Source organism: Condylura cristata, unplaced genomic scaffold (assembly GCF_000260355.1).
Source record: "Condylura cristata isolate star-nosed mole 26May11 unplaced genomic scaffold, ConCri1.0 scaffold00003, whole genome shotgun sequence".
NCBI lineage: Eukaryota > Metazoa > Chordata > Mammalia > Eulipotyphla > Talpidae > Condylura > Condylura cristata.
This window is the reverse complement of record NW_004567104.1, coordinates 33,320,065-33,339,849: the sequence shown is the minus strand read 5'-3', so window position 1 is coordinate 33,339,849 and position 19,785 is coordinate 33,320,065. Positions and strand designations below refer to the sequence as shown.

Here is a 19,785-nt window from a genome sequence, read left to right as displayed (position 1 = left end):
TTCAACATTCCCCACATCTCATATCGTTCTCTCTCTATTAACTTTCAGCTGATATTTTTTTTTTTTTTTTTTTTTTTTTGTTGAGAAAGAAGCAGCAAACCTGGACATGGAATCAAGATTCCTAGGTCCAGTCCAAGGCTCACTAACAAGCTGTGTGTAATTGTGGATAGTGTGTCTGGGCCTCACTTCTCTCATCTGTGAGAGGCCACGGAAGGTGGGTGGAAGAGATCAGAGATTTTCAGTGTGGCCTGAAAACACACCCATACAGGGTGTGTCTGTGAGTTCCATGATCAGGGAGTCAGCAAACGACAGGGGGGCAAAAGTTGTTTCTTCAGGTGTTATGGAATAAGGTTGATTTTAATAAATTTCATCTCTAAGTTCTGCTGTGGGTGGTTTACTGGTACCAGGTGAATTATCAAGAGTTGCTGAAATTTGGTGTCATTTTCATTCTTCTTGTCTGTGGTCCTCTATTAACTCTCACTGGAAAGATGCAGTAGGTTGGGGAGGTAGGGCTGTGGTCAGAGAAGTTCAAGAACCACAAATATCCCTCTCAATGCTCTCTTTTGTGTGTAGAGTTATGATTTGCTGAAATCAAGACATGTTGGTGTGAGCTTGCTCCTACAGCTTCTTCTCTTATACTATCATCACGCTCCACATTTTTCCAACTTCCCCTCTCTCTTTAGAGGTAAGGAACTCTTTCCTTTCTAAAGGTAGTTAGTCCTTTTAATGTAAGCTGAAGTCATTCCCACCGGCTCCGTCACTCCTTAGTGATCGCCCTCTTTTATTCAGTTGATTCTGGCCTTGGTTCTTTGCCTACGCATATGCTTAGTGTTATCTTATTGTAAAGCGGCAATAGTCACATACATCCCTTTCCTCATCCATGAACTTTCCTTAACAGCCCCTGTCCCCGCCATGTAATCTGCTCAAAGAACTCAGCATAGTATGACTAGTGACTCACTTTGAAAGTGACCTCATCTGCTTAAGTCCAGGGATCTTTCTTTGTGGCCTGCATTTCTTTATTTTACCAGTTCTTCTACATGAACACTAAACACTTAGGAGAGAGCAGCTTCCCCCAGAATCTGTTTTTCAGGTTACCAACAGTGGCTAGAGTTAGCCTATTTGCAGGCTTTATCTGCAGTCCTGTCTGTATTGAGTGTCCTGCTGCCTAGGGTGTCTAAGTGACGTTATGGAAACTTCCCCCCATCTTATTCTATATATTACTACTCTAGGAACAGTGACTTCATGTGTTTCCCAGAGGCTGCTGACAGGCAAGAAGCTCTGTGGCTCAAGGCTGAGCTCTCTGCTACTTTTTCTCTGTAAAAAGTGTTCCCTGGCATCGTGGCCAGCCCCGCAGCAATCCACATACAGAAGCTGTGGCAGCCTATGTTGGAGATTCAGGCCGTGCTAAGTCAGACCAACTAGTTTTAACATGCTCCACCTCTGAGACTTAACCAGCTGTGTGATTTCCTTGACCTTCAATTACCTCCTCTGTTAGCAGTGATACCTGCCTTTTAGGCTTATAGAAACTCAAAGGAAAATACTTGCAGAGGGCTTGCCATGGCAGCCAGCCAATGAAAGTTAGTTCTCTTTTCCTGTAAGACAGCAACCTCGGAACACAGGCCTGAAACTAGAGACCACTGACCTTCTTGACACAATAAATTAGGTTTTGTTTCTATCTTAAGAGGTAACTTCTCATTGTTCCTTTAATTTTTTTTCTTCCAAATGGACTAAAATGGTTAGAACGGTTATTTCTGAATGCACAGATTAGTTGTATATTTTTTGAATTTCTCTAATTTTCACAATATTTTATATCATCAGAAAAAGGAAATGTTATTTTAAAAATACAGACTCCTTCCATTTAAAGCAGTTGATTGAACTTCACCTATTTACTAAGAAAAGGTCTTTGAAAGTTTTATTCTTTTTGCCTTCACCGTGCATTCTGCAGCCAAATTTTAAAAGCTTGTCTTAGCTACATTTAAAAGGTCTAAAGGCAGATCACTTTAGAGCAAGATCTCCTGCTGCCTCTTTTCTTTGTAAAAGTGTGGCGCCCAGGCCAGTACCACTCACCAGAAAACTTTTGAGATATACAAATACTCAGGCCCACTCCAGGCCAATTAAATCAGAAGCTTCCATTGTTGAGAGGTAGAACAGTGATAAGGTTTTCACAAACTCTCCAAGTGATTCTTAATTTTGAAAGCACCTGTCCCTTGTGTCCTATTCTTTTCAAGTCTCTGGAACGAGCGGCCATGGCCTCTCACTGCTATATTCAGATCACTCTCTCCAGTCACTGGGTGACCCAGCCAGGTCAATGCTAGGAGCACAAGCACATCAGGGCCACGGGTAAATGCCGTCAGTGACAGAACCATCTGAAGGAGGCCACTGAAGGATGTGGAGAAGCAGAAGTCCTTCCACTGGCTCCACAGCTTCCCTAAGAGTCATTTCTGGGCTAAGCTTGCAGACCTCGGGGTCTGTGATGAGCGAAAGTGCATCGAGGAGAACCTGGAGCCCAAGGTTTTGGTCTGGGTGTGTGAAGCTGATCTGCCTGGGGTGCTGGGCACCAATGCCTCCCTAGCCTCCCTGTCTCCTCTCACCTTCCTCAGGGCAGCAGCAGCGGTTGGGACAGCAGGGACAGCGAACGTAGCAACAGCAGTACTGGGGACAGCACTGACACCAGCACACTCCGATCAGCAGCAGGAGGAGGAGGGCTCCCAGAATGATGAAGATCACTGTCAGCCAGTCTGCAGGGGAGAAGCCGAGCAGGGTGAATGAGACAGGCAGGGGAAAGCTTTCAGTCATGCAGCTCTGCACCTAGAGGTTAAGGCTGAGCAAAAATGTGCTTAGCCACTAAACATTTTGAACATTAGATGTTCTCTTAAATTTAAAACAATGTAAGAAAACTTCAGAGGGGGGCAATCCAATAGCAATAACTTGGGCTTACTCCTGTTTATTTTTTTTTTAAGATTTATTTATTTATTTATGTATACAAAACTGGGGTACAGGCCAGAGGTGGGGTAGTGTGAGGATTCACCAGAGCTAGAGTGGGGAGCAAAATAGGCAGATAAACAGAGAACATGGCTGAGGGGAGCAGCAGGCGAGACAGGAGAGGTCTGCCTCACCAGGTGGGTCACCTCCGGGGCTGGGGATCGAACTCACACTGAAGCAGCTGCGGCTAGCTTGTAGTGCTGCATCCTAACCCATTGCGCCACCAGGGAGGGCCCATATTCCTGTTGTTGTTTTATTTTAAATGTCAAAGAGCATATCGTGACAGGGAGGCTAGACAGCAAGTTTCAGGAGCACTTACGCAGGACGATGAGCTTCACCTCCTTGTCTGGGTCTCCTGACGTATCCCCTGGAGCTTCAATGGTGCAATAATACACCCCATGGTCCCACCACATAACTTCATTAATCACAAGATCGGCTCCTGCCACAAAGGAGGAAGAAAGTGCTAGTGGTTAAAAGAAGGGGACTAGTTTCTGAGCTAGAGGAGGTTTGAGACTCCAGTGCTGTCCTTTCACATCCTAAGAGGGTCATGACAGTACAGAGAAAGACCTCAGTTTCTTCCTTTGAGACTTTTCTCTCTCTCCAAATAGAACAATGACGGTATAACTGATCATTCAGTGAAATTTTGGGTACATCATCTCATTTAAGTCCCAACAGAACACTGCAGTGGGTGCGGTAGAGATTGCCAGGTGTTTTCCAGTATCTGTTTTCTCTTTCTCCCATGGTCACAGGGTTTTTAATCACATGTTGAATAAAGATGTCCAGAATAAGCTTAATATATCCCACTTTCTCATACAACTGGGCATGGACATGTGACTCAGCTCTGGCCAATAGAATGAGTGTGGAAGTGTCTAATGACGTCCCTCAGGAATATCCTTTTAAAAGACCTGGCAACAGTGTTACCCTTTTCTTCTTCATTTTTTCTACTCTGCTATCTGGAAAGCAAATCTGATAGTTACCATCTTCAAACAGAAGAAAATGACATTACCAGTGGAACTGAGCCACCACATTGGTTTTGTCCCTCTGTTAACCTCCAAATTGTGCATGAGATGAGAAACAAACCTCTTCATTGGTTTAATCACTAATATTTTAGGTTTTTGCTAACTTGCAATCAAACTTAATCTGGATACAGTGGGTATGATAATTAGCTGCATTTTATATAAGGAAACCAAGATAATAGGAGGCTAAGGAACTGGACTAGGAACATACAGATGATGCTTAATAAAAGCAGCTCCAAAACCATGTTTCTCTGCCTCAAAACTGTGACTTTCAACCACTAAGCTCTATTGCCCTCGCCAAATTGGATAGAAAACTCTTAGCAGCCTACAGTAAATGGTAAACTGTGGCTGTTGGTGGGACAGGTTATGTGACGAACCTGAATAAGTAAGGGTGAAATGAAAAATGTTAGGAGAAGAATGTCAGTTCTCATGAGCACCGCATTAAGGTAGATGAATGGTTATATTCAAGTGTAGTAAATGCAATAATGTTCACTAAAGGCTTTTGTGGGTCCAGCACTATTTCAGACACTGTGGGACTTCTGTCCTGAAAGCCTGAAGTCCTGCAAGAGTCATCAACACGGACTCTAAATCCCTGATGTCTGACTTGCAGTGAGCGCTAGGGACATCTTCACATTTCTAAAGACCTAACATCACAGATTCACTCTTGCTTACTTGGCATGCATAGCTGCAATTCTGTTTGTCAAGAAATATTTATTGAGGAAATGAAACAAAACTGCGAGGTCATGCAACAGTGAAGCTAACTTCAACTTCTGTTTCCTTCACTTTCTACGTCAATTCCTATGATTTTTTTCCTACCCACAATTTTCCAAACTCACTGTCTTTCCCAGAAGTAAACTTACCCCAGATTTGGAAAAACAGTAAAAGTGCTTTGGAAGGCAATTCTCCCTCAAAGAGTAATGTGTATTATAAATTTGTCCCAAATTTTATTGGAGACGCAAAGGTTATTTTAGGGGTGTCAGAGTAATGAGGGTATTCAGATACATTATTTTAATTGATCCAAGAACTGATTTGACATGGTTATTTCAAAGCACTGGCATAAAAGTGTCAGAAAACAAGGATTCTAGGAAGTCACAAAAAGTCTGGAGGTAGAAATAAAAATGAGGGAAAATACTGCTTTCCTATGAGAATAAGAGAGAGGCAGAGTTTGATCCAACGTGGTTGGGAAGAAATAGTGGACAGCACTGCTCAAAGCTAGGAGAAAATACTGAAGAGCTAGGGTTTTTATCCTCCAAAAACTATAGAGTTGCTAGTTAAAGAGGCTCTAAGCTTTGCAGTTAGATCAGAGCTTTCTGGAGAAAGGAGAACCATTCTGACTCCATGAGGAAGCACCTAGGGGCTGGAAAAGAAAGTCAATGTTCCCTTAAGGCCAGGGTTCAGGGGCTGATTTGGGGAAATCAGAGGTTGAATGCAACAGGCTCAAACTTAAATATTACAGTTAAAGTATTACAAAGTTGGAACCACTTGTTAAACTGACTCCCTCAACACTCATGATTTCTTTGCATTGTTGCTGTGGATATCCTGAGTGGTCTGCTGGGTATGTTTCTCCTCATTTTTCTTTTAACCAGCAAATATTTAACCCAGCATATAAAGTTCACTGAAATTTATTTGAATTCTTTGCCAACAACCATGGATTAAATGATAGGAATGGGGCGGAGGAGGGGTGTTAGTGCAACCATCTAAAAGTGTGCTGAGTGATCATAACTAAATTTCACTGCATACTCACTATTTGCCAAATGCTTTGAGCGTATCATCTCACTTAATCCTTACAAGTCTTTAGGAGATAGGTACTATGCTCTCAAATATCACATTTGGCATGCACTTCAGTGTGGGAGACATACCATCACACCCATCTTTCGGATGAGGTAACAGAGGCCAGAGGAAATGACTGATTTCTCTTGGCCACTGAGTGATTGAGTAGGGCACTAAGTCAGCCACCCAGGTCAGTGATTCTAAGCACAATGCTTTCTGATATTAATGGAGGCTGAGTGTCTCCAGGGGTCCTCTATTGGGAATGGCTTTTTCTTTAGGTATAGGCAACAGGAGTGACCAGAGAGGTACCCAGAGGCCTGAGGCTTGAGCAGACCCTGAGAGCAAGTTGTGGCAAGGACGAAAGGAGCCTGAGCCACTCCCTAGCCTGGCATCTCAGGGAAGCAAGGAAAACACCTACTGCCAGACCCTGAGCCATGGTGTAAGGTATCCCTTGGCCTGGAGACCAATTCCAGGGCAGCAACTTCAGAGGGTGCAGCTGAGTCTAGTTTCTCACTCTTTCCACAGACAATGATACTGACCAAGCATAGAATGAAGCAGCAGCAGAAAAAAAAAAAAAAAAAAAGGGAAATCCCCACAGTGACTCAGCCTGTGAGGCCTGGGTCTGCCACCCAGGTCCCTACCACCACCTCCCTCTCACTCACGGTTCTGGATGGTGATCTTGCGCTGCCGGTAATCCACCCCCAGCACGGGCTCATTCTGCCCCCGCCTCTGCGCCACGATGCGAACTTCCCTCTGGTTGTCATTGCAGTCATTGGATGGGTCCTGGCCCAGGGAGAGAGCTGCCTGGTAAGCTGAGGAAAGAGAACACACCCAAGTCACACGGCAATGGGGAATTCCCATGCGAAAAGGTGCCCTGACTGCTCCCTGGAGCAGGGGAGCCTCTCAGTCTTCCTTGAGCCTCTGCTCCCCTGGAAAGCTGGTTAAACACAAGAGTCTGATCCGGGAGGTCCAGATGGGAATCTGAGGTTCTGAGTGTCTATTGAACCCCCAGGTGATACCAGTTAAAGCACACGTTTGAGCAGGAGGCCCCTTCTAATGGCCTGTCATTTCCAAATCCTGACTGTAATTCCCTCTCCACCCCAACTTTACTGTCTCATTTTCAGTCACCCTCTACTCTTTCCCACAGCGTTCATCCACCTGCCCTTCCAATACAGAGTTTAAGAGCAGTTAAATCTGCTATTGGCCAGTGCCAACTGCCTGTCTCTCCTACCTTCCCATCTAATCCCGGCATTTTAAGAGTAGCTCCCAGGAAACAACGTCTTAATTTAGAGGGATCTTTGGGGAACACTATCAAACTGAGTGGGTCGTTCAGGCAGGCTTGGGATTCATACCGTGAGACATTAGTCAGGGCTAAAAGAGGGAAAGCTGATATTGCCTGTTCCTTTTCCTCATCTCAGGAAGCTCACTTCCTTTTTTTTTTAGATTTTATTTATTTGTGCATACAGAACTGGGGTACAGGCAGAGGTGCAGGGACGGTGAAAGGCTTCACCAGAGCCAGAGTGGGGAGCAGAACAGGCAGATTGACAAAGTACACTGCTGAGCAGAGCAGTGGAGGGGTCAGTTGAAGTCTGCCACACCCTGTGGGTCACCTCTGGAGCAGGGATCAAATTCGTACTGGCTTGGCTTAGCTTCAGTGCTGTGCTTCAACCTGCTGCGCCACCAGGGAGGGCCAAGCTCACTTCCTGTGAGGAGAAAAGGGCATCTATTTTTCTTCCCAAAATCTCTACAGGGTGGGTTGTCCTCAGCTGATGGTGGGTGTCCGGGTTCCTTTGTTATTTGAGAGAGACAGTGGGTGACTAGGAAAGAACTTGGGTTCCACAAAGCAGAACTGACATAGCTGCTCTTGAGAAGCAGGATTTGGCTAAACACAGAGGGAACTGGCAGCACCCAGATGCCCAGTAAGGACCAGGCTGAGGGGTGAGCTCTCCCCCACAGGAGTATCAGGTCAGTGTGGAAAGGCTGCTCCTCAAGAAAGCTGACCAGGGAAGGAAACAGCTGGCAGAAGGTTCACAGAGACCCACTCTTGCCTCTTGCGGGTAGAGCAATCTTCTCGTGAAGTGATGGGAGGTGGGAGGCAGACTTGCATCCTCGCTGCAGCATACTAGCAAACAACCAGGAATGGACTGCACCGCCTCAGTGTCTGAGCTACCTTCAATCTTTTTACGCAAGGTGAGACTTCAATTTTTAAATAAATAATGTGGTATGAGACCTGGAAGGAGTAACTTCACTTCCCTGGGCTCAGTTTGTTTATGGGTTGTCAGAAAAGTCACAACACATTTTTTCTCTGTGTGTGTGTGTGTGTGTGTTTAAATACTTATTTATTTATGCATACAAGAACTGGGGTATAGGCCAGAGGTGTGGGAGGTGAGATGATTCACCAGAGACAGAATGGGATGCAGAAAATAGACTGAGGTACAGAAATACACGGCTGAGGGGAGCAGCGGGTGGGGCAGGAGAGGTCTGCTATGCCCTGTGGGTCAGCTCCGGGGCTGAGGGATCAAACTTGTGCTGCAGTGTCTGGTGATAGCTTCATAGTGCTCCACCACCAAGGAAGTATTTTTTCTGTTTTGGTTGTAACAACAAGTCATGACTTTTCTGACAACCCAATGTGAAGTGAGGGGATAGCATTAAATGATTTTTGTGACTACTTCCCTCTGCAAGGATTTGTGATCCTAAACAATTCCTACAGCGTAATGGCAGTACTGCACAGAGGACCCAGGGAAAGCCAGAAGGGGAGGCACTCACATGCAGAGTAGTAGTCAAAGATGGGGTCTTTGCAGAAGGACTTGAAGCGCCACGTCACCACCACGTCCTGGAGCTGGGCAGAGGTGGTGTAGTCACATTTGAGGATGACAGAGGCAAACAGGGTGACATAGCGTTCTGTGTGCTGGACTGTCACCAGCAAGGACAGGCAACCTGCAGCCAAGAGCAGGAGACAATGCTGAACGCAGACCAAGTCTCTGACAGGTAACCTACTCCTGCTCATGGGATAATAAAAGCAAGGCAAATGAGTGAAATATCAATACACTGCCCGTTTGGTTGGGAGCTCAGAGACAGAGGTTGAATTCTTACAAACCTTGGCAGCGTGTGAGGTGGAGACTGCAAAGGTGCCCTGGAGGGAAGTGGGAGAACGAGCAAGCACCACTCCCAGAGAGCTAGTCCATTAAGAGTGATAATGTATTCAACAGCAATTATAAAGAAATTATAATGAAAGAAGGTTATGCATGTGTCCCGGAGTGACTTGACTTATACATATCTCAATCACATCTTGGAATGTTTCCACATTCCCTAAAGATAAAAAATTCAACCTTTGTAACCAGCCTATGAGGCCCATCAAATCTGACTTCAAACTTTCACAGCTGTCTCATCTCTCTTCACACTTAGGCTTTAGCCAGTCTGAGTCTTCCCCAGATTCCAGAGCTCGATTGTGCTTTCCCAGTTCTCCCACATTGGGTATCCCCTCTGGAGCACTCTTCTTGGTCAACAGTCATGACTCTTTGCCTTTCACTAGGCTAACTGCCATTCATTACTTAAGTCTCCAGTTGTGCCATTCATTACCTCCCACAAACGGCTTCCTTGACTGCAAGTCTGGGACAGAGCCCCACTCTGTTTTTCCAAAACTGACTTGTCTACCTCCAAGCAATGCTTTTCACACTTCCTAGTGATGTCTGCTTACTATAAAAGCTGGAGAATCAGTGTTCAACACAAGTCGCCATCACCTCCATGGCACCGAACAGATGTTTGTTGAGTGAATGAATGATGGAATGAATGACCAAAAATACATTAACCAATGAAAACTGTCCGTTCAGGTGGTTGACACAAACATAAAGCAAATAAAGCAAAAATGAGTCAGCATGTGACAAATTTTCAAGTGAGATCTGAAAAAACTAATAAGTTTTCTTTTTTAAAACTCCCTTTCCCACGTTTTGACATGGGTGGATTGGTAGAGAGTACACATGCACGTATGGAAGAGCAAAAATGAAACCCCCAAATTAAAAATAAAACTTCCTCTCCCTAACACCCTACCCCCAAACCTTCAGACATACTTAGAGCTGCAAGTCTGCCTTGATAAGGAAGCAGGCAGCACAACAATGTCAGGCGAAACTGGCACAGTCAGAAACATACCCATAATTAGCAACTTAGAATGTTCCTGTGCCAAGATGGTTTCTAGGCAAAGTTACAGATATTCCATGGGCAGTTTAGTATAGAGCAGGAGTGCTCAATCTGGAGCTTGCTCCAGCAGGAACTGTGACAGTTCACATCACTGTCAGGAGGCGTTTCTGACTCTGTTGAACTTTCTAACTCAACTTGGGTGAGGCCCAAAAACTTAACGTTTCTAACAAATTCTAGAAGTTGCTGATTCGATAGACCTGGGCACCAGACTTTGAGAACTATTGATATAGACTAGATTTCAGAAACCCAGGTTTTGAACTTAGATGCAATTGGATCCAAACCAAACTCCACCACTTATTTGGACTCTGGACAAGCTATTAACTCTTTCTGAGCTTGAGTTTCCTTGTCTGTGAGTGACGATTACAATACTGACCTCAACAGGTCCTAGCAAGCATATGATGAGGTAATCCATCTCCAGTGCCTGGCATGTCATCTGGCACGAGGTGCCTTGCTAGTGTCAACATATGAAATGCTCTCTTTTCCTTCATCCAGAGTTCAAACTGAAATTCTCTCCAATAGAGTTCTCAGGTTGAACTGCCTGCATGTGACCGAGTTACATCCATGAACAAGACACGGTCACCCCTCTGACCTGGCTCAGTCAGTGCACAGAGCCACATGTAGTTGCCTCTGAACATAGTCCTCATGTGACCATTCACTGTAGCTTATGATGGGCATCTGTACCTGCTTTTTCCATTTCCACAGAGAGAGCAAAATGCTTCTCAGGATAGTCTCTGGTCCCCAGAAATGACCAGAAAAGTTTCTTCACCTCTATAATTAAGATGTATGTGCTCATGACATCTGTGACAGAGAGGTCTGCGAAGGGGCTGGGGAGACCTGAGGAAAAGAATGACTTCACAGAAGCAAGAGACGTATGCTGAATCCAGAGATTTAGACGGGATTAAAATCACACATGAGAAGAAGGGAGAAGACACAGAGGCTCACTTTTTCCAGTGCCTGGAAGGAGGGAAGAAAAGAATGAACAAAGGCACTTATCAGGAAAGGACAATTATTCAGGGAACCTGGAGGAAACCACCCTCCAGTGTCTCTGACATTATGGGAGACAGAGGGGATAAGCAGGGTTGTGATGGAGGGTGTGAAGATGGGTGGGGGCAAATCACATTCCAATCTACTTCTAGCCAATGGATAATCACTAGGGTTTTTCTGGAGAAGGTGAAAGTAGTGTTTTGAGGAAAGTAACATTTTAAGGAAGACTTCCTTATTTAGCTGTGAATGGAAAAAGAACATCATTCTGAAAATACATGGACTAGTTTGGGGGGAAATAACTTGCTGTATCTACCAACTGTAGGATTCCTGGAAATCACTGCAATGAGAATGATAGAACTGGTGACCAGCACCCCAAACTCAACTTGGACTACTGGTAATCTGCTTTCTTAACAGTTGCTTCTCCTCTCTTACCAGCGCTTTGATTTTCAGAACTGACCTACAATACATCTTAGAGCTTTTACCCAATTGCATATTAACTGACTAGCAGAAGAAGTTACAGATAATTGATTTCAACAATGAACAGGATGCCACCATCATCCTAGGTTATTTTGTTCAGGACTGCAGTATGGGGTGGACTCGAGAGGAAATCATTGATGTGTCGCCTAAACAAAACCCCAGGTTCACATAGCACTTCAAATATCTTCTTTTGCACACAAATATGATCATTGGGAGGAGCAAAGTCCATTCAATACACAGCAAATCCGAGACTGGTAAAGGTACGTGAACTTTGTGTGATGATCTATCTTCTAAGGAGGTCTGAATCAAGATTTTGCTCCTGAGCAGTGTTCAAATGACTCTGCCTGGAAATTCTATAAGTATAGGAAAATGTTTGGTATTGATTAGCTTAGACATAATTGGTACACAGGACTAGGCTAATTAACACACAATTAGTTGCAGTCACTTATATCATGATTAATAACCTACATGTTCTTTTTTTTGCTGAATGGCAACTGAAGATAAGCAACAGCATTCAAAGGACTCTGGACAATGGTACTTGTGTAGAGATGGAACATTTGGAGGGAAGGAAAGTTTGCTGGGGGTCAGAGAGTGGAATATAGTTGGAGCCAGAAGCTGCCGTAGGGCAGCTTTACAGACTGTGGTATCTCTACACACAATGGAATATTACTCAGCAATCAAAAAAGATAAACTCATGCCATTTGTGGCAACATGGATGGAGAGGGAAAGTATCATGCTTAGTGAAATAAGCAGAAAGAAAAAGAAAAAACACCAGATGGCTTCATTCGTAGCAGGAGTGTAAAGGGGTCAAGGGTAAAAATAAGCAATTGTAATAAAGTAAAAATGAAAATCAACAAGCAACTATAAACAGAGACATTCTATGGCAGAGGAGAGGGGAACACATGGGACTATGGTGATGGCACATGGATGAATTGCTGTTGGGAAGTCCATGGGGATTACAACTGAGATGAAAAAATGTACAAAATGAATAATTATTAAATCATTCATGTAAATCATAATTTTTTAAATTACATATGTGTATATAATTTTTATTGTGTATAATAAAAAATAAAAATGAGGTATCCATAAAAAACAGGTTATTGTATCTGACACCCTGAGGGAGTCATTGTTAAATCCTTCCTCAGCTTCCCTTCCATGAAGAATATCTTTAGTATGGGCCAACCACTGCCACATCTGGGGTGACATGAATCACCTTTACTAACATCAGCACTGGCTTTGCTGCCTACGTATGTCTCTGATTTCATCCCTTTTTGTGTAATTTCAAAACTTGAAAAAAGTCAGGTGCCCACATGCTTTGGCCATATTGAACTCACCGTCTCTCCAGTGGTCTGGCAACCCACAGAATCCTGCACAACTCTCAGACCTTCTTCTCATATCCCACCCCCACTCCCCCGAACCCCCAGCATACACAGACATTGGATCTCTGGACAAAAGGTGCAGAAAACCTCTTCCCTTCTTCCCAGCTACTGCTCTGGGTCTCAGCATATTCTGCAGGTCAAACAAAGTACATACCTGATCTTTAAATCTCACAAAGGCCCCTAGAGTGAGGTTTGGTCCTGGTCATTTATGTGGTTACGTAAATTCAGAGACCTCACCAACTCAAGATTTGAACCTGGGTCTTGCTGACACCAAAACCCAAACATTCCCAAGTAGGCAAGCTTGACTTTTCAAGTGGAAGTCAGGTGTTAGACTCTCAAAAGCAGGAGAGTTTTCCAGATTGAGGGTGAGTAGGGAGGGGGGAGAAAAGGGAAGAAGAGAGACAGCCCATTCCACAGGCAAACACCTCCGATCATTGTTTTCCTTTAGCCTCCAGATTCTCTGGAAAACTAGCCACATGAGGCATACACAGTACTTGAGATTCTCAAGAGCAAAATCTAGGCTGAAAATAGTAACAGATTCAGAAAGATAAAATATCCTGTTTACAGACGTACTGTTTGCACCTTTGCTCTTTTAAATTAGGACCTATGGTTTTTCAATTCTTAACTGTTCTTTCTAGTCTTAAATTTCCTCCATCCTGTGGCTTGTCTTTGTTTCCAGCTTATTACCACCTAGTTAATATCCTAGCTATCTCTATCAGTTCCTCTTGAAAACCTTAGTGCTGGAGCCTGTATTCCTGAATTCTGATTCTGTTTTTATACCCTCATCAGCTAAAAAGCCTGGACAAACTCATTTCCAAACTATAGTTGCTTCACTATATGCAAAACTGAGGTAATAATATTTGCCTGGTAGGGTTACAGTGAAGATTAAATGATAATAAATATTCAATACCTGGAAATAGTGGATACTAAATGTTATCATTTGTATGACTGTACTTAACCTTGCCAACATGAAGAAATTGAGATAGCTGAATAAACACATAAAAGCATTTGGAACAGTTAAAATGATACAAATGTTAATTACCATTACTGTCTTTGCAAGATTTTTAGTACTCTAAAAGCTTTCAAAGTGTGTAGCCATGTACCCTGGCAAGCTCATTCACAGTTTGCCTCTTCTGTGAAAGAAGGAAGCCCTGTTGTTTAAGGGTGGAAAGGAGGCAGATGAGCTACTAGCACTCGTGGGAAGGAGGGACGGGGGTTCTCTGTTTCCCGCCATGAGGTACTTTCCAAGACCATTCTACTGTGCAGAGGGGGACTACCATCCTACATTAAAAAGTGGAAGGAAAACATACCAAGAAAGAGGAGTATCTTTATAGCTAAATGCCATCTGTTCCCAAACACCAGCATACCTCTGGACATTTACTCAGACATTCTGTCAACCACGTGTTCTACGGATGGAAGCTCAGCGTAGAAAAATTTAGGATGGCCGGTCTCCCAAGAACAAATACCAGAGGTGTGAGTAGGAATAATGAATGAATCTTAAACTAAATCTGGCCATGGAAGTTTTCATGAATCTGAGGTGGGGTTGGAAAAGATATTAGTCAAAGGTGGGAGCAGAGAGGATTATCAATCACAGAACAACCCTATCTGGCCCCAAGGTGACTTCCCACAATAGTTCCAACAAAGAACACTATGACAGAAAGCCCTTCGTGCTGGCTCTCCAGCCTGCCTATGTCTATGCGGTCATCTCTTTCTTAAACTTACCCGTCAAAAATTCAGCTCTGGTCTTTTAAGAGGGCCCATCTGTGTCTATGCAGACAGACATCCCTCCTTCCTCTTTTTCCTTTCCTTAATAAACTTGCTGTGTGTCGATAAACAGGAACATCTGCTGAATTCTTTCTTAGAGGGACCCAAGAACCCCATCCACTGAACCCCCTCATCTGAAGCCCAACCATATCAGATTGAGCACGATGTTTTACAGTTTTACATATTATCCTCACAGCATAGGGTACAATTGCAAATGTTGTAGAAGTTTTTAACAAAGAATTGTTTTCAGAGGATTGGGTGGTATTTCCCCTCCTTCCCACAGGAAGGGTCTTGTGTAGCCAGTGCTGGTAAGTGGGAGGGAGAATAAGTTCTTTCCTGGCAGGGGGCTGTGGCCTACTGCAGCCTCTGAGGGAAAGTCTCAATTCCTGAATGTTTTTCAGGTACCCAGGCATCTCTGCTGCACTAAGCAGATTAACAAAAAGTACACAGGTTACTCATATCAGGGTTTATGTCTGAGCAAGCTATCTCCCCAAGTATATTTGCCATCAGTGCTTGCTAAACTGCCTTAGATAACAGTGCAAATATGAGCTTGCTCAGCAGAAGAGGGACTGGCAATGAGAATGAGTATGAAGTAAAGGGGTGGAAAGAGTTTGAGGAGGGGAGACTGGTCCAAAAAGAAGCAGGTGGTCTGGCCTACGCCACTCAATAGTGCTAGGCTCTTGGGGGACACAAAGCAGGAGGCCACTCTGGGGAGAAGTTGACAGACAGAGAGCACTTATATGTTGTTAGACATGAGGTGGGTGATAGATATTGTACATATATTTCATCTTTGCATAAATCCCATAAAATAAACCTTATTTTTCTCTTAATGTTATAGATGAGCATACTCCTCAGGGAGATTAAATAACTTGTTTAAGGTCAAACAGCTAAGTAAATAGAAAAACTAGATTTAACCTTACACCTTTAAAATTCCAAAGCCTACACTATTTCCAGCGTTTCACCTGACTTCTAGACAAAATTTCTACAGGTGGAGGTTTAATCATTTAAGGGATACCCACAAAGTTAACAGACATTCACAAATTTATTTTAACCATTTGTAAAGAAATCCTTTTTAGCCTTTTCTTATTTACATATACTTAAAATAAGAAGCTTTAAACTATAGAGAAGGATATAAAGGAAAAATCTCTTCTTTGCTTGCTATGAATGGTCACTCTCCAGAATATCAACAACTGTTAATAATTTGGTATATCTCCCTCTACATTTTTTCTTATACAGTTTTTTTTTTAATTAATCATGTTATTACACATTAACTTACAGCTTTTTTACTTCTAACTTATGGGCTATCATTACCAGTAGATAGAATTAACTACTGGCTGTATGAAAATTCACTACATTAAAGAACCATATTTATTTACCCATTTTCCTAATGGTGCACATTTATTTTGTTTCTGATTTTTTACTGTTACAAACCATGCTGAAATCAATGGCTTTATCAAAAATATTTTTTCATGTTCATGCTTTCATTCCACCAGGATATATTTCTCAAAGTGAGATTGTTGTGTCAGAGGGAGTAAGGTTTTTATATTTTAATGCACACTATTGGAAAGAAATTTATATTCCCATGAACAGTGTATAACAGTCCCATGTTTCACCACAATGTTTCCAACAGGGGAAAAAAATCAACTTAAAAAATTTTTTTTGATAAGCTACTATGTGAAAAAATAGTCACTCAGGTGGTTTGAACTTGATATTCCTTTGGTTATTACAGGCGCAGGATAACCAGACCTGGTTGAAAGGCAGACGCTTGGGGTTTCCCAAAGTCACTCAGATCAGTGACTCATCCTTGTCCCCACAGACTAATCTCAGAGCACATGCAAATTTGGGTCTCACCAGAATGACAAGTGAGTGCCCTGGGCTTTCAGAGGTCACTTATTCACTCTGTTTATTGATTATCTACTTTGCACTAGACACTGTCCACTATAATGGAGTCATATACAAGAAAAACAAGTTTTCTCCATTCTTGGAACTTAACCTTTTGGTGGGAGAGTCAACAGTAAACAAGTAAACTTATAGACAGTTACTTCCTGTCATGGCTAAACTATAATGTGTTCAGGAACTGCTAGAACTTTGACTATCAAGTCCTGCTACTGACAGGACAAGACAGATACAATGATCTGGTTGTTTCAGATTCTAAATCAAGTCACAAATCTAAGTCATCCTTCTTCCATACAAACCTGACCTCTCCCATGTTGCCATTCAGTGAATGGGCAAGACCAACAATTAGGAATCTTCCTTGACATTTCTTCCTCTTTCCCTCTAAATATATAGAATCTGTATCTTATGTATTTCTGGAATCTGTCTTCACAACCACCATGCTAAAAGTTCCAACCTTTCTAGCCAGAATATTGCTTCAGCTTAACTGGTACCCAAATAGTCTGGTTCTTTACCATATGGCCACCACACTGTATCAGTCTCCCAAATCCTGCCCAAAATCTCCAAAAGTTTTCCATTTTCCTTATGATAAACACAAAGCCTCCTATCATGACCCATGAAGTCGTGGTCCTATCCATTCCTTTGATGACTTCCTTCAATCACACTGACATTCTTTTACCTCTCATACCCACTGACCTCCTGTCTAAGCAGCCTTACACATGCTATTCCTTTAGTTTGGAATGATCATTTCTCTGCTCTTAACTCAAGCATCACTTTTTCAGAAAGGGCATTCCCAAAGAGCAAAATTCACCTATTATATGCTCTAATGGTACCTTCTATCTCTTTCTCGTGGTTCTTGCCACAGATGTAATCCTGTATTTGTTGTATGTCTTTAGTCCATAAACACCATGTGGACCAGACCATGTCTGTTTTGTTTGTCAGCATGCACATAGGCGTGAACATTAAATATTTGCTCAATAAAAAAGCCAAATAAGGGTCCTCCATGGTGGCGCAATGGGTAGCTGGCCACAGCTACTTCAGTGTGAGTTTGATTCCCCAGCCCCGGATGGATCCACATGGCGCCGCAGACCTCTCCTGACCCGTCCGCTGCTCCCCTCAACAGTATACTTCATCGATCTGCCTGTTCTGCTCCCCACCCTACCTCTGGTGAAGACTCTCACCACCCCTGCACCTCTGGCTTGTACCCCAGTTCTGTATGAATAATAAATTTTTTTAAAGCCAAATAAATTCTTACAAGACCAGCAGAATAGCTTGGAATGAATTTTAAGTGCTCTTAAAATACTGAAAATAAATAATTAACATTAACCATTTGTAATATGGCCAAACAAAAAGCAAGGAAGAAGGGTGCATGTTGGGGATGGGGGAGGAGGGAAGAGGCCAAAGAACATTCACTTGTCTGTGGACAAGGCTACCCACTTGGTGAGGTCGGAATGTTTAAATTCCAAACAAAGCGCTTTACTCCCCTCTTACAAACTATAAAGATCAAATGGAGATTGTGTGAGGAAAGATTAAAGTAAAGGTGGGAAGATTAGCTTAGGTAAATTAACCTATCATCTGAATAGAGGATGTTTGGAACTAGACAGAAAGGAATCCGACTTTGCAGCAAAGAGATGGTTAAGATGTATAAAATAGGCTAGTGCAAAGTTTTGCCACTTGGAATAAAAGTAAAGAAGCAGATCCTAAGATCAAACAAAACACTTTGGTGATTCATCGAGTTTCATAAAAGAAAACAAAATATGTCAAAATCGCTTTCCTTTGACCCACATTGTTGTTGGGGTAACACTTTATTAGCATCTGGTTAGACATCTCAGAGACAGTCTATTTCTATTTCTGCATACCAAGATTGAATTAGATAAAACAAACCTGCTCCCTGGTATGCAAAAGGGCAAAGAGCCCTGGACTAAGAGCGAGGATGCCAGGGTTCTGGTTCCAACTTCAAATTGACTCCACGGTATGAGCCTGAGACAAATGACTTCCCTGGAAACAGACTACCTGATCTGTAAAACTGGCCAAAAGAAGCCAAGGAATGACAGCCATTGCTACTTGTGTTCAGTGGGATATTGGGATGCTGGAGAGATACTTCAGAGGACCCCATGGGGACGAGGAAGAAACCAAGAGCACAGATTCCCATCTACCAACCCTATGTCCTATACCCTGAGTAGCTCCACTTTACTGTGTATTATATCAGGGATCAAGTTGTTATTAAGTCTTCTATGTGATTCCTACCTCACCCCTCTCCCCTCTATCCCTCAGTGAAAGTTACTGGTCTGGATGTTCTCTAAAAATCTTTTCCCTTAATAATCAGCTTCCTGCCTTCCCAAACAATGGTAATTAAAATTGATAGTTATGTGGCTAAATATAAGTTAACACCATTCTATGACCTTAAAAGACATTTCACAAAAGCACAAAGAACACATCCTTTTAAAGTGGGGTAAGAGGGGTCTGTGTGGGGGGTGGGGTGCGGAACCGGGTGGGTCAACTGTGTGTGTGTCAACTGTGTGTGTGTGTGTGTGTGTCTGTATGTCTGTGTGTATGTGAGAGAGAGAGAGAGAGGGTAGACTCAACTCTCATTCCAGATATAAATTCTGAGGCTGGATGAAGGAAACCAGAGCTATTAGCCAATAATGCAAAGGGCTGCTTTACTTCCTTCCATTTTATGTGAATGTTTTGTTGTAAGGATCACCTACGTGGTAAAAATGTGGTTTTTTTTAGAGAGAAAAAAAGCTTTGGAGATAACAAACAAACAAAAAAACAAAGCCTCAGACAACTGATCTAGCCACAGCTCAGAGCAGGTAACTTCCTGGACTCTCTGACCTCAGAGGCTTCTCCAGGGACCCCGAACCACACCCACTAGCAAGGAGTGACACAATTTCACTACTGCCCTGCATTTTGTCATTGTGGAAACTTGGAGGTTCATCAGACATTTAGGTGATTCTTCTTTGGAAAGAGAACAGAACAGGGGGAGACACCAAAATGAACTTGCTTTCGTGCAGGGCTTTCCAAGTTCATTTTGCAGTTTATAACAGATCTTGAGAAAATCAACTTACAAGCTGGTGGCGCAGTGCATTAAAGCCCAGCACTAAGAAGCTAAGGCCACTTCAGCATGAGCTCAATCCCCACCTGCCCCAGAGTTTGATCCACATGGTGTGGCAGACCTCTCCTGGCCCGCCTGCTGCTCCTCTTGGCAGTGTACTTCATCAGTCGGCCTGTTCTGCTCCCCACTCTGTCTCTGGTGAATCCTCTCATTGGCCCTGTACCTCTGGTCCGTACCCCAGTTCTGTATGCATAAATAAATATATCTTTTA

The 19,785-nt window shown here is 43.1% G+C and overlaps 1 protein-coding gene across 1 annotated transcript in view; it reads right to left on the bottom strand.

Annotated features, from left to right (window-relative positions):
• ILDR1 (immunoglobulin-like domain containing receptor 1) overlaps positions 1-19,785 on the bottom strand; it is a 31,490-nt gene that overhangs the window by 9,125 nt on the left and 2,580 nt on the right. Inside the window, exons 2-5 of the mRNA XM_012731883.1 lie at positions 8,535-8,705; positions 6,431-6,580; positions 3,302-3,421; positions 2,592-2,738 (exon numbers count right to left, since the gene is read on the bottom strand). Coding sequence (XP_012587337.1) covers positions 2,592-2,738; positions 3,302-3,421; positions 6,431-6,580; positions 8,535-8,705 — 588 coding nt within the window. The remainder of the gene's footprint in view (positions 1-2,591; positions 2,739-3,301; positions 3,422-6,430; positions 6,581-8,534; positions 8,706-19,785) is intronic.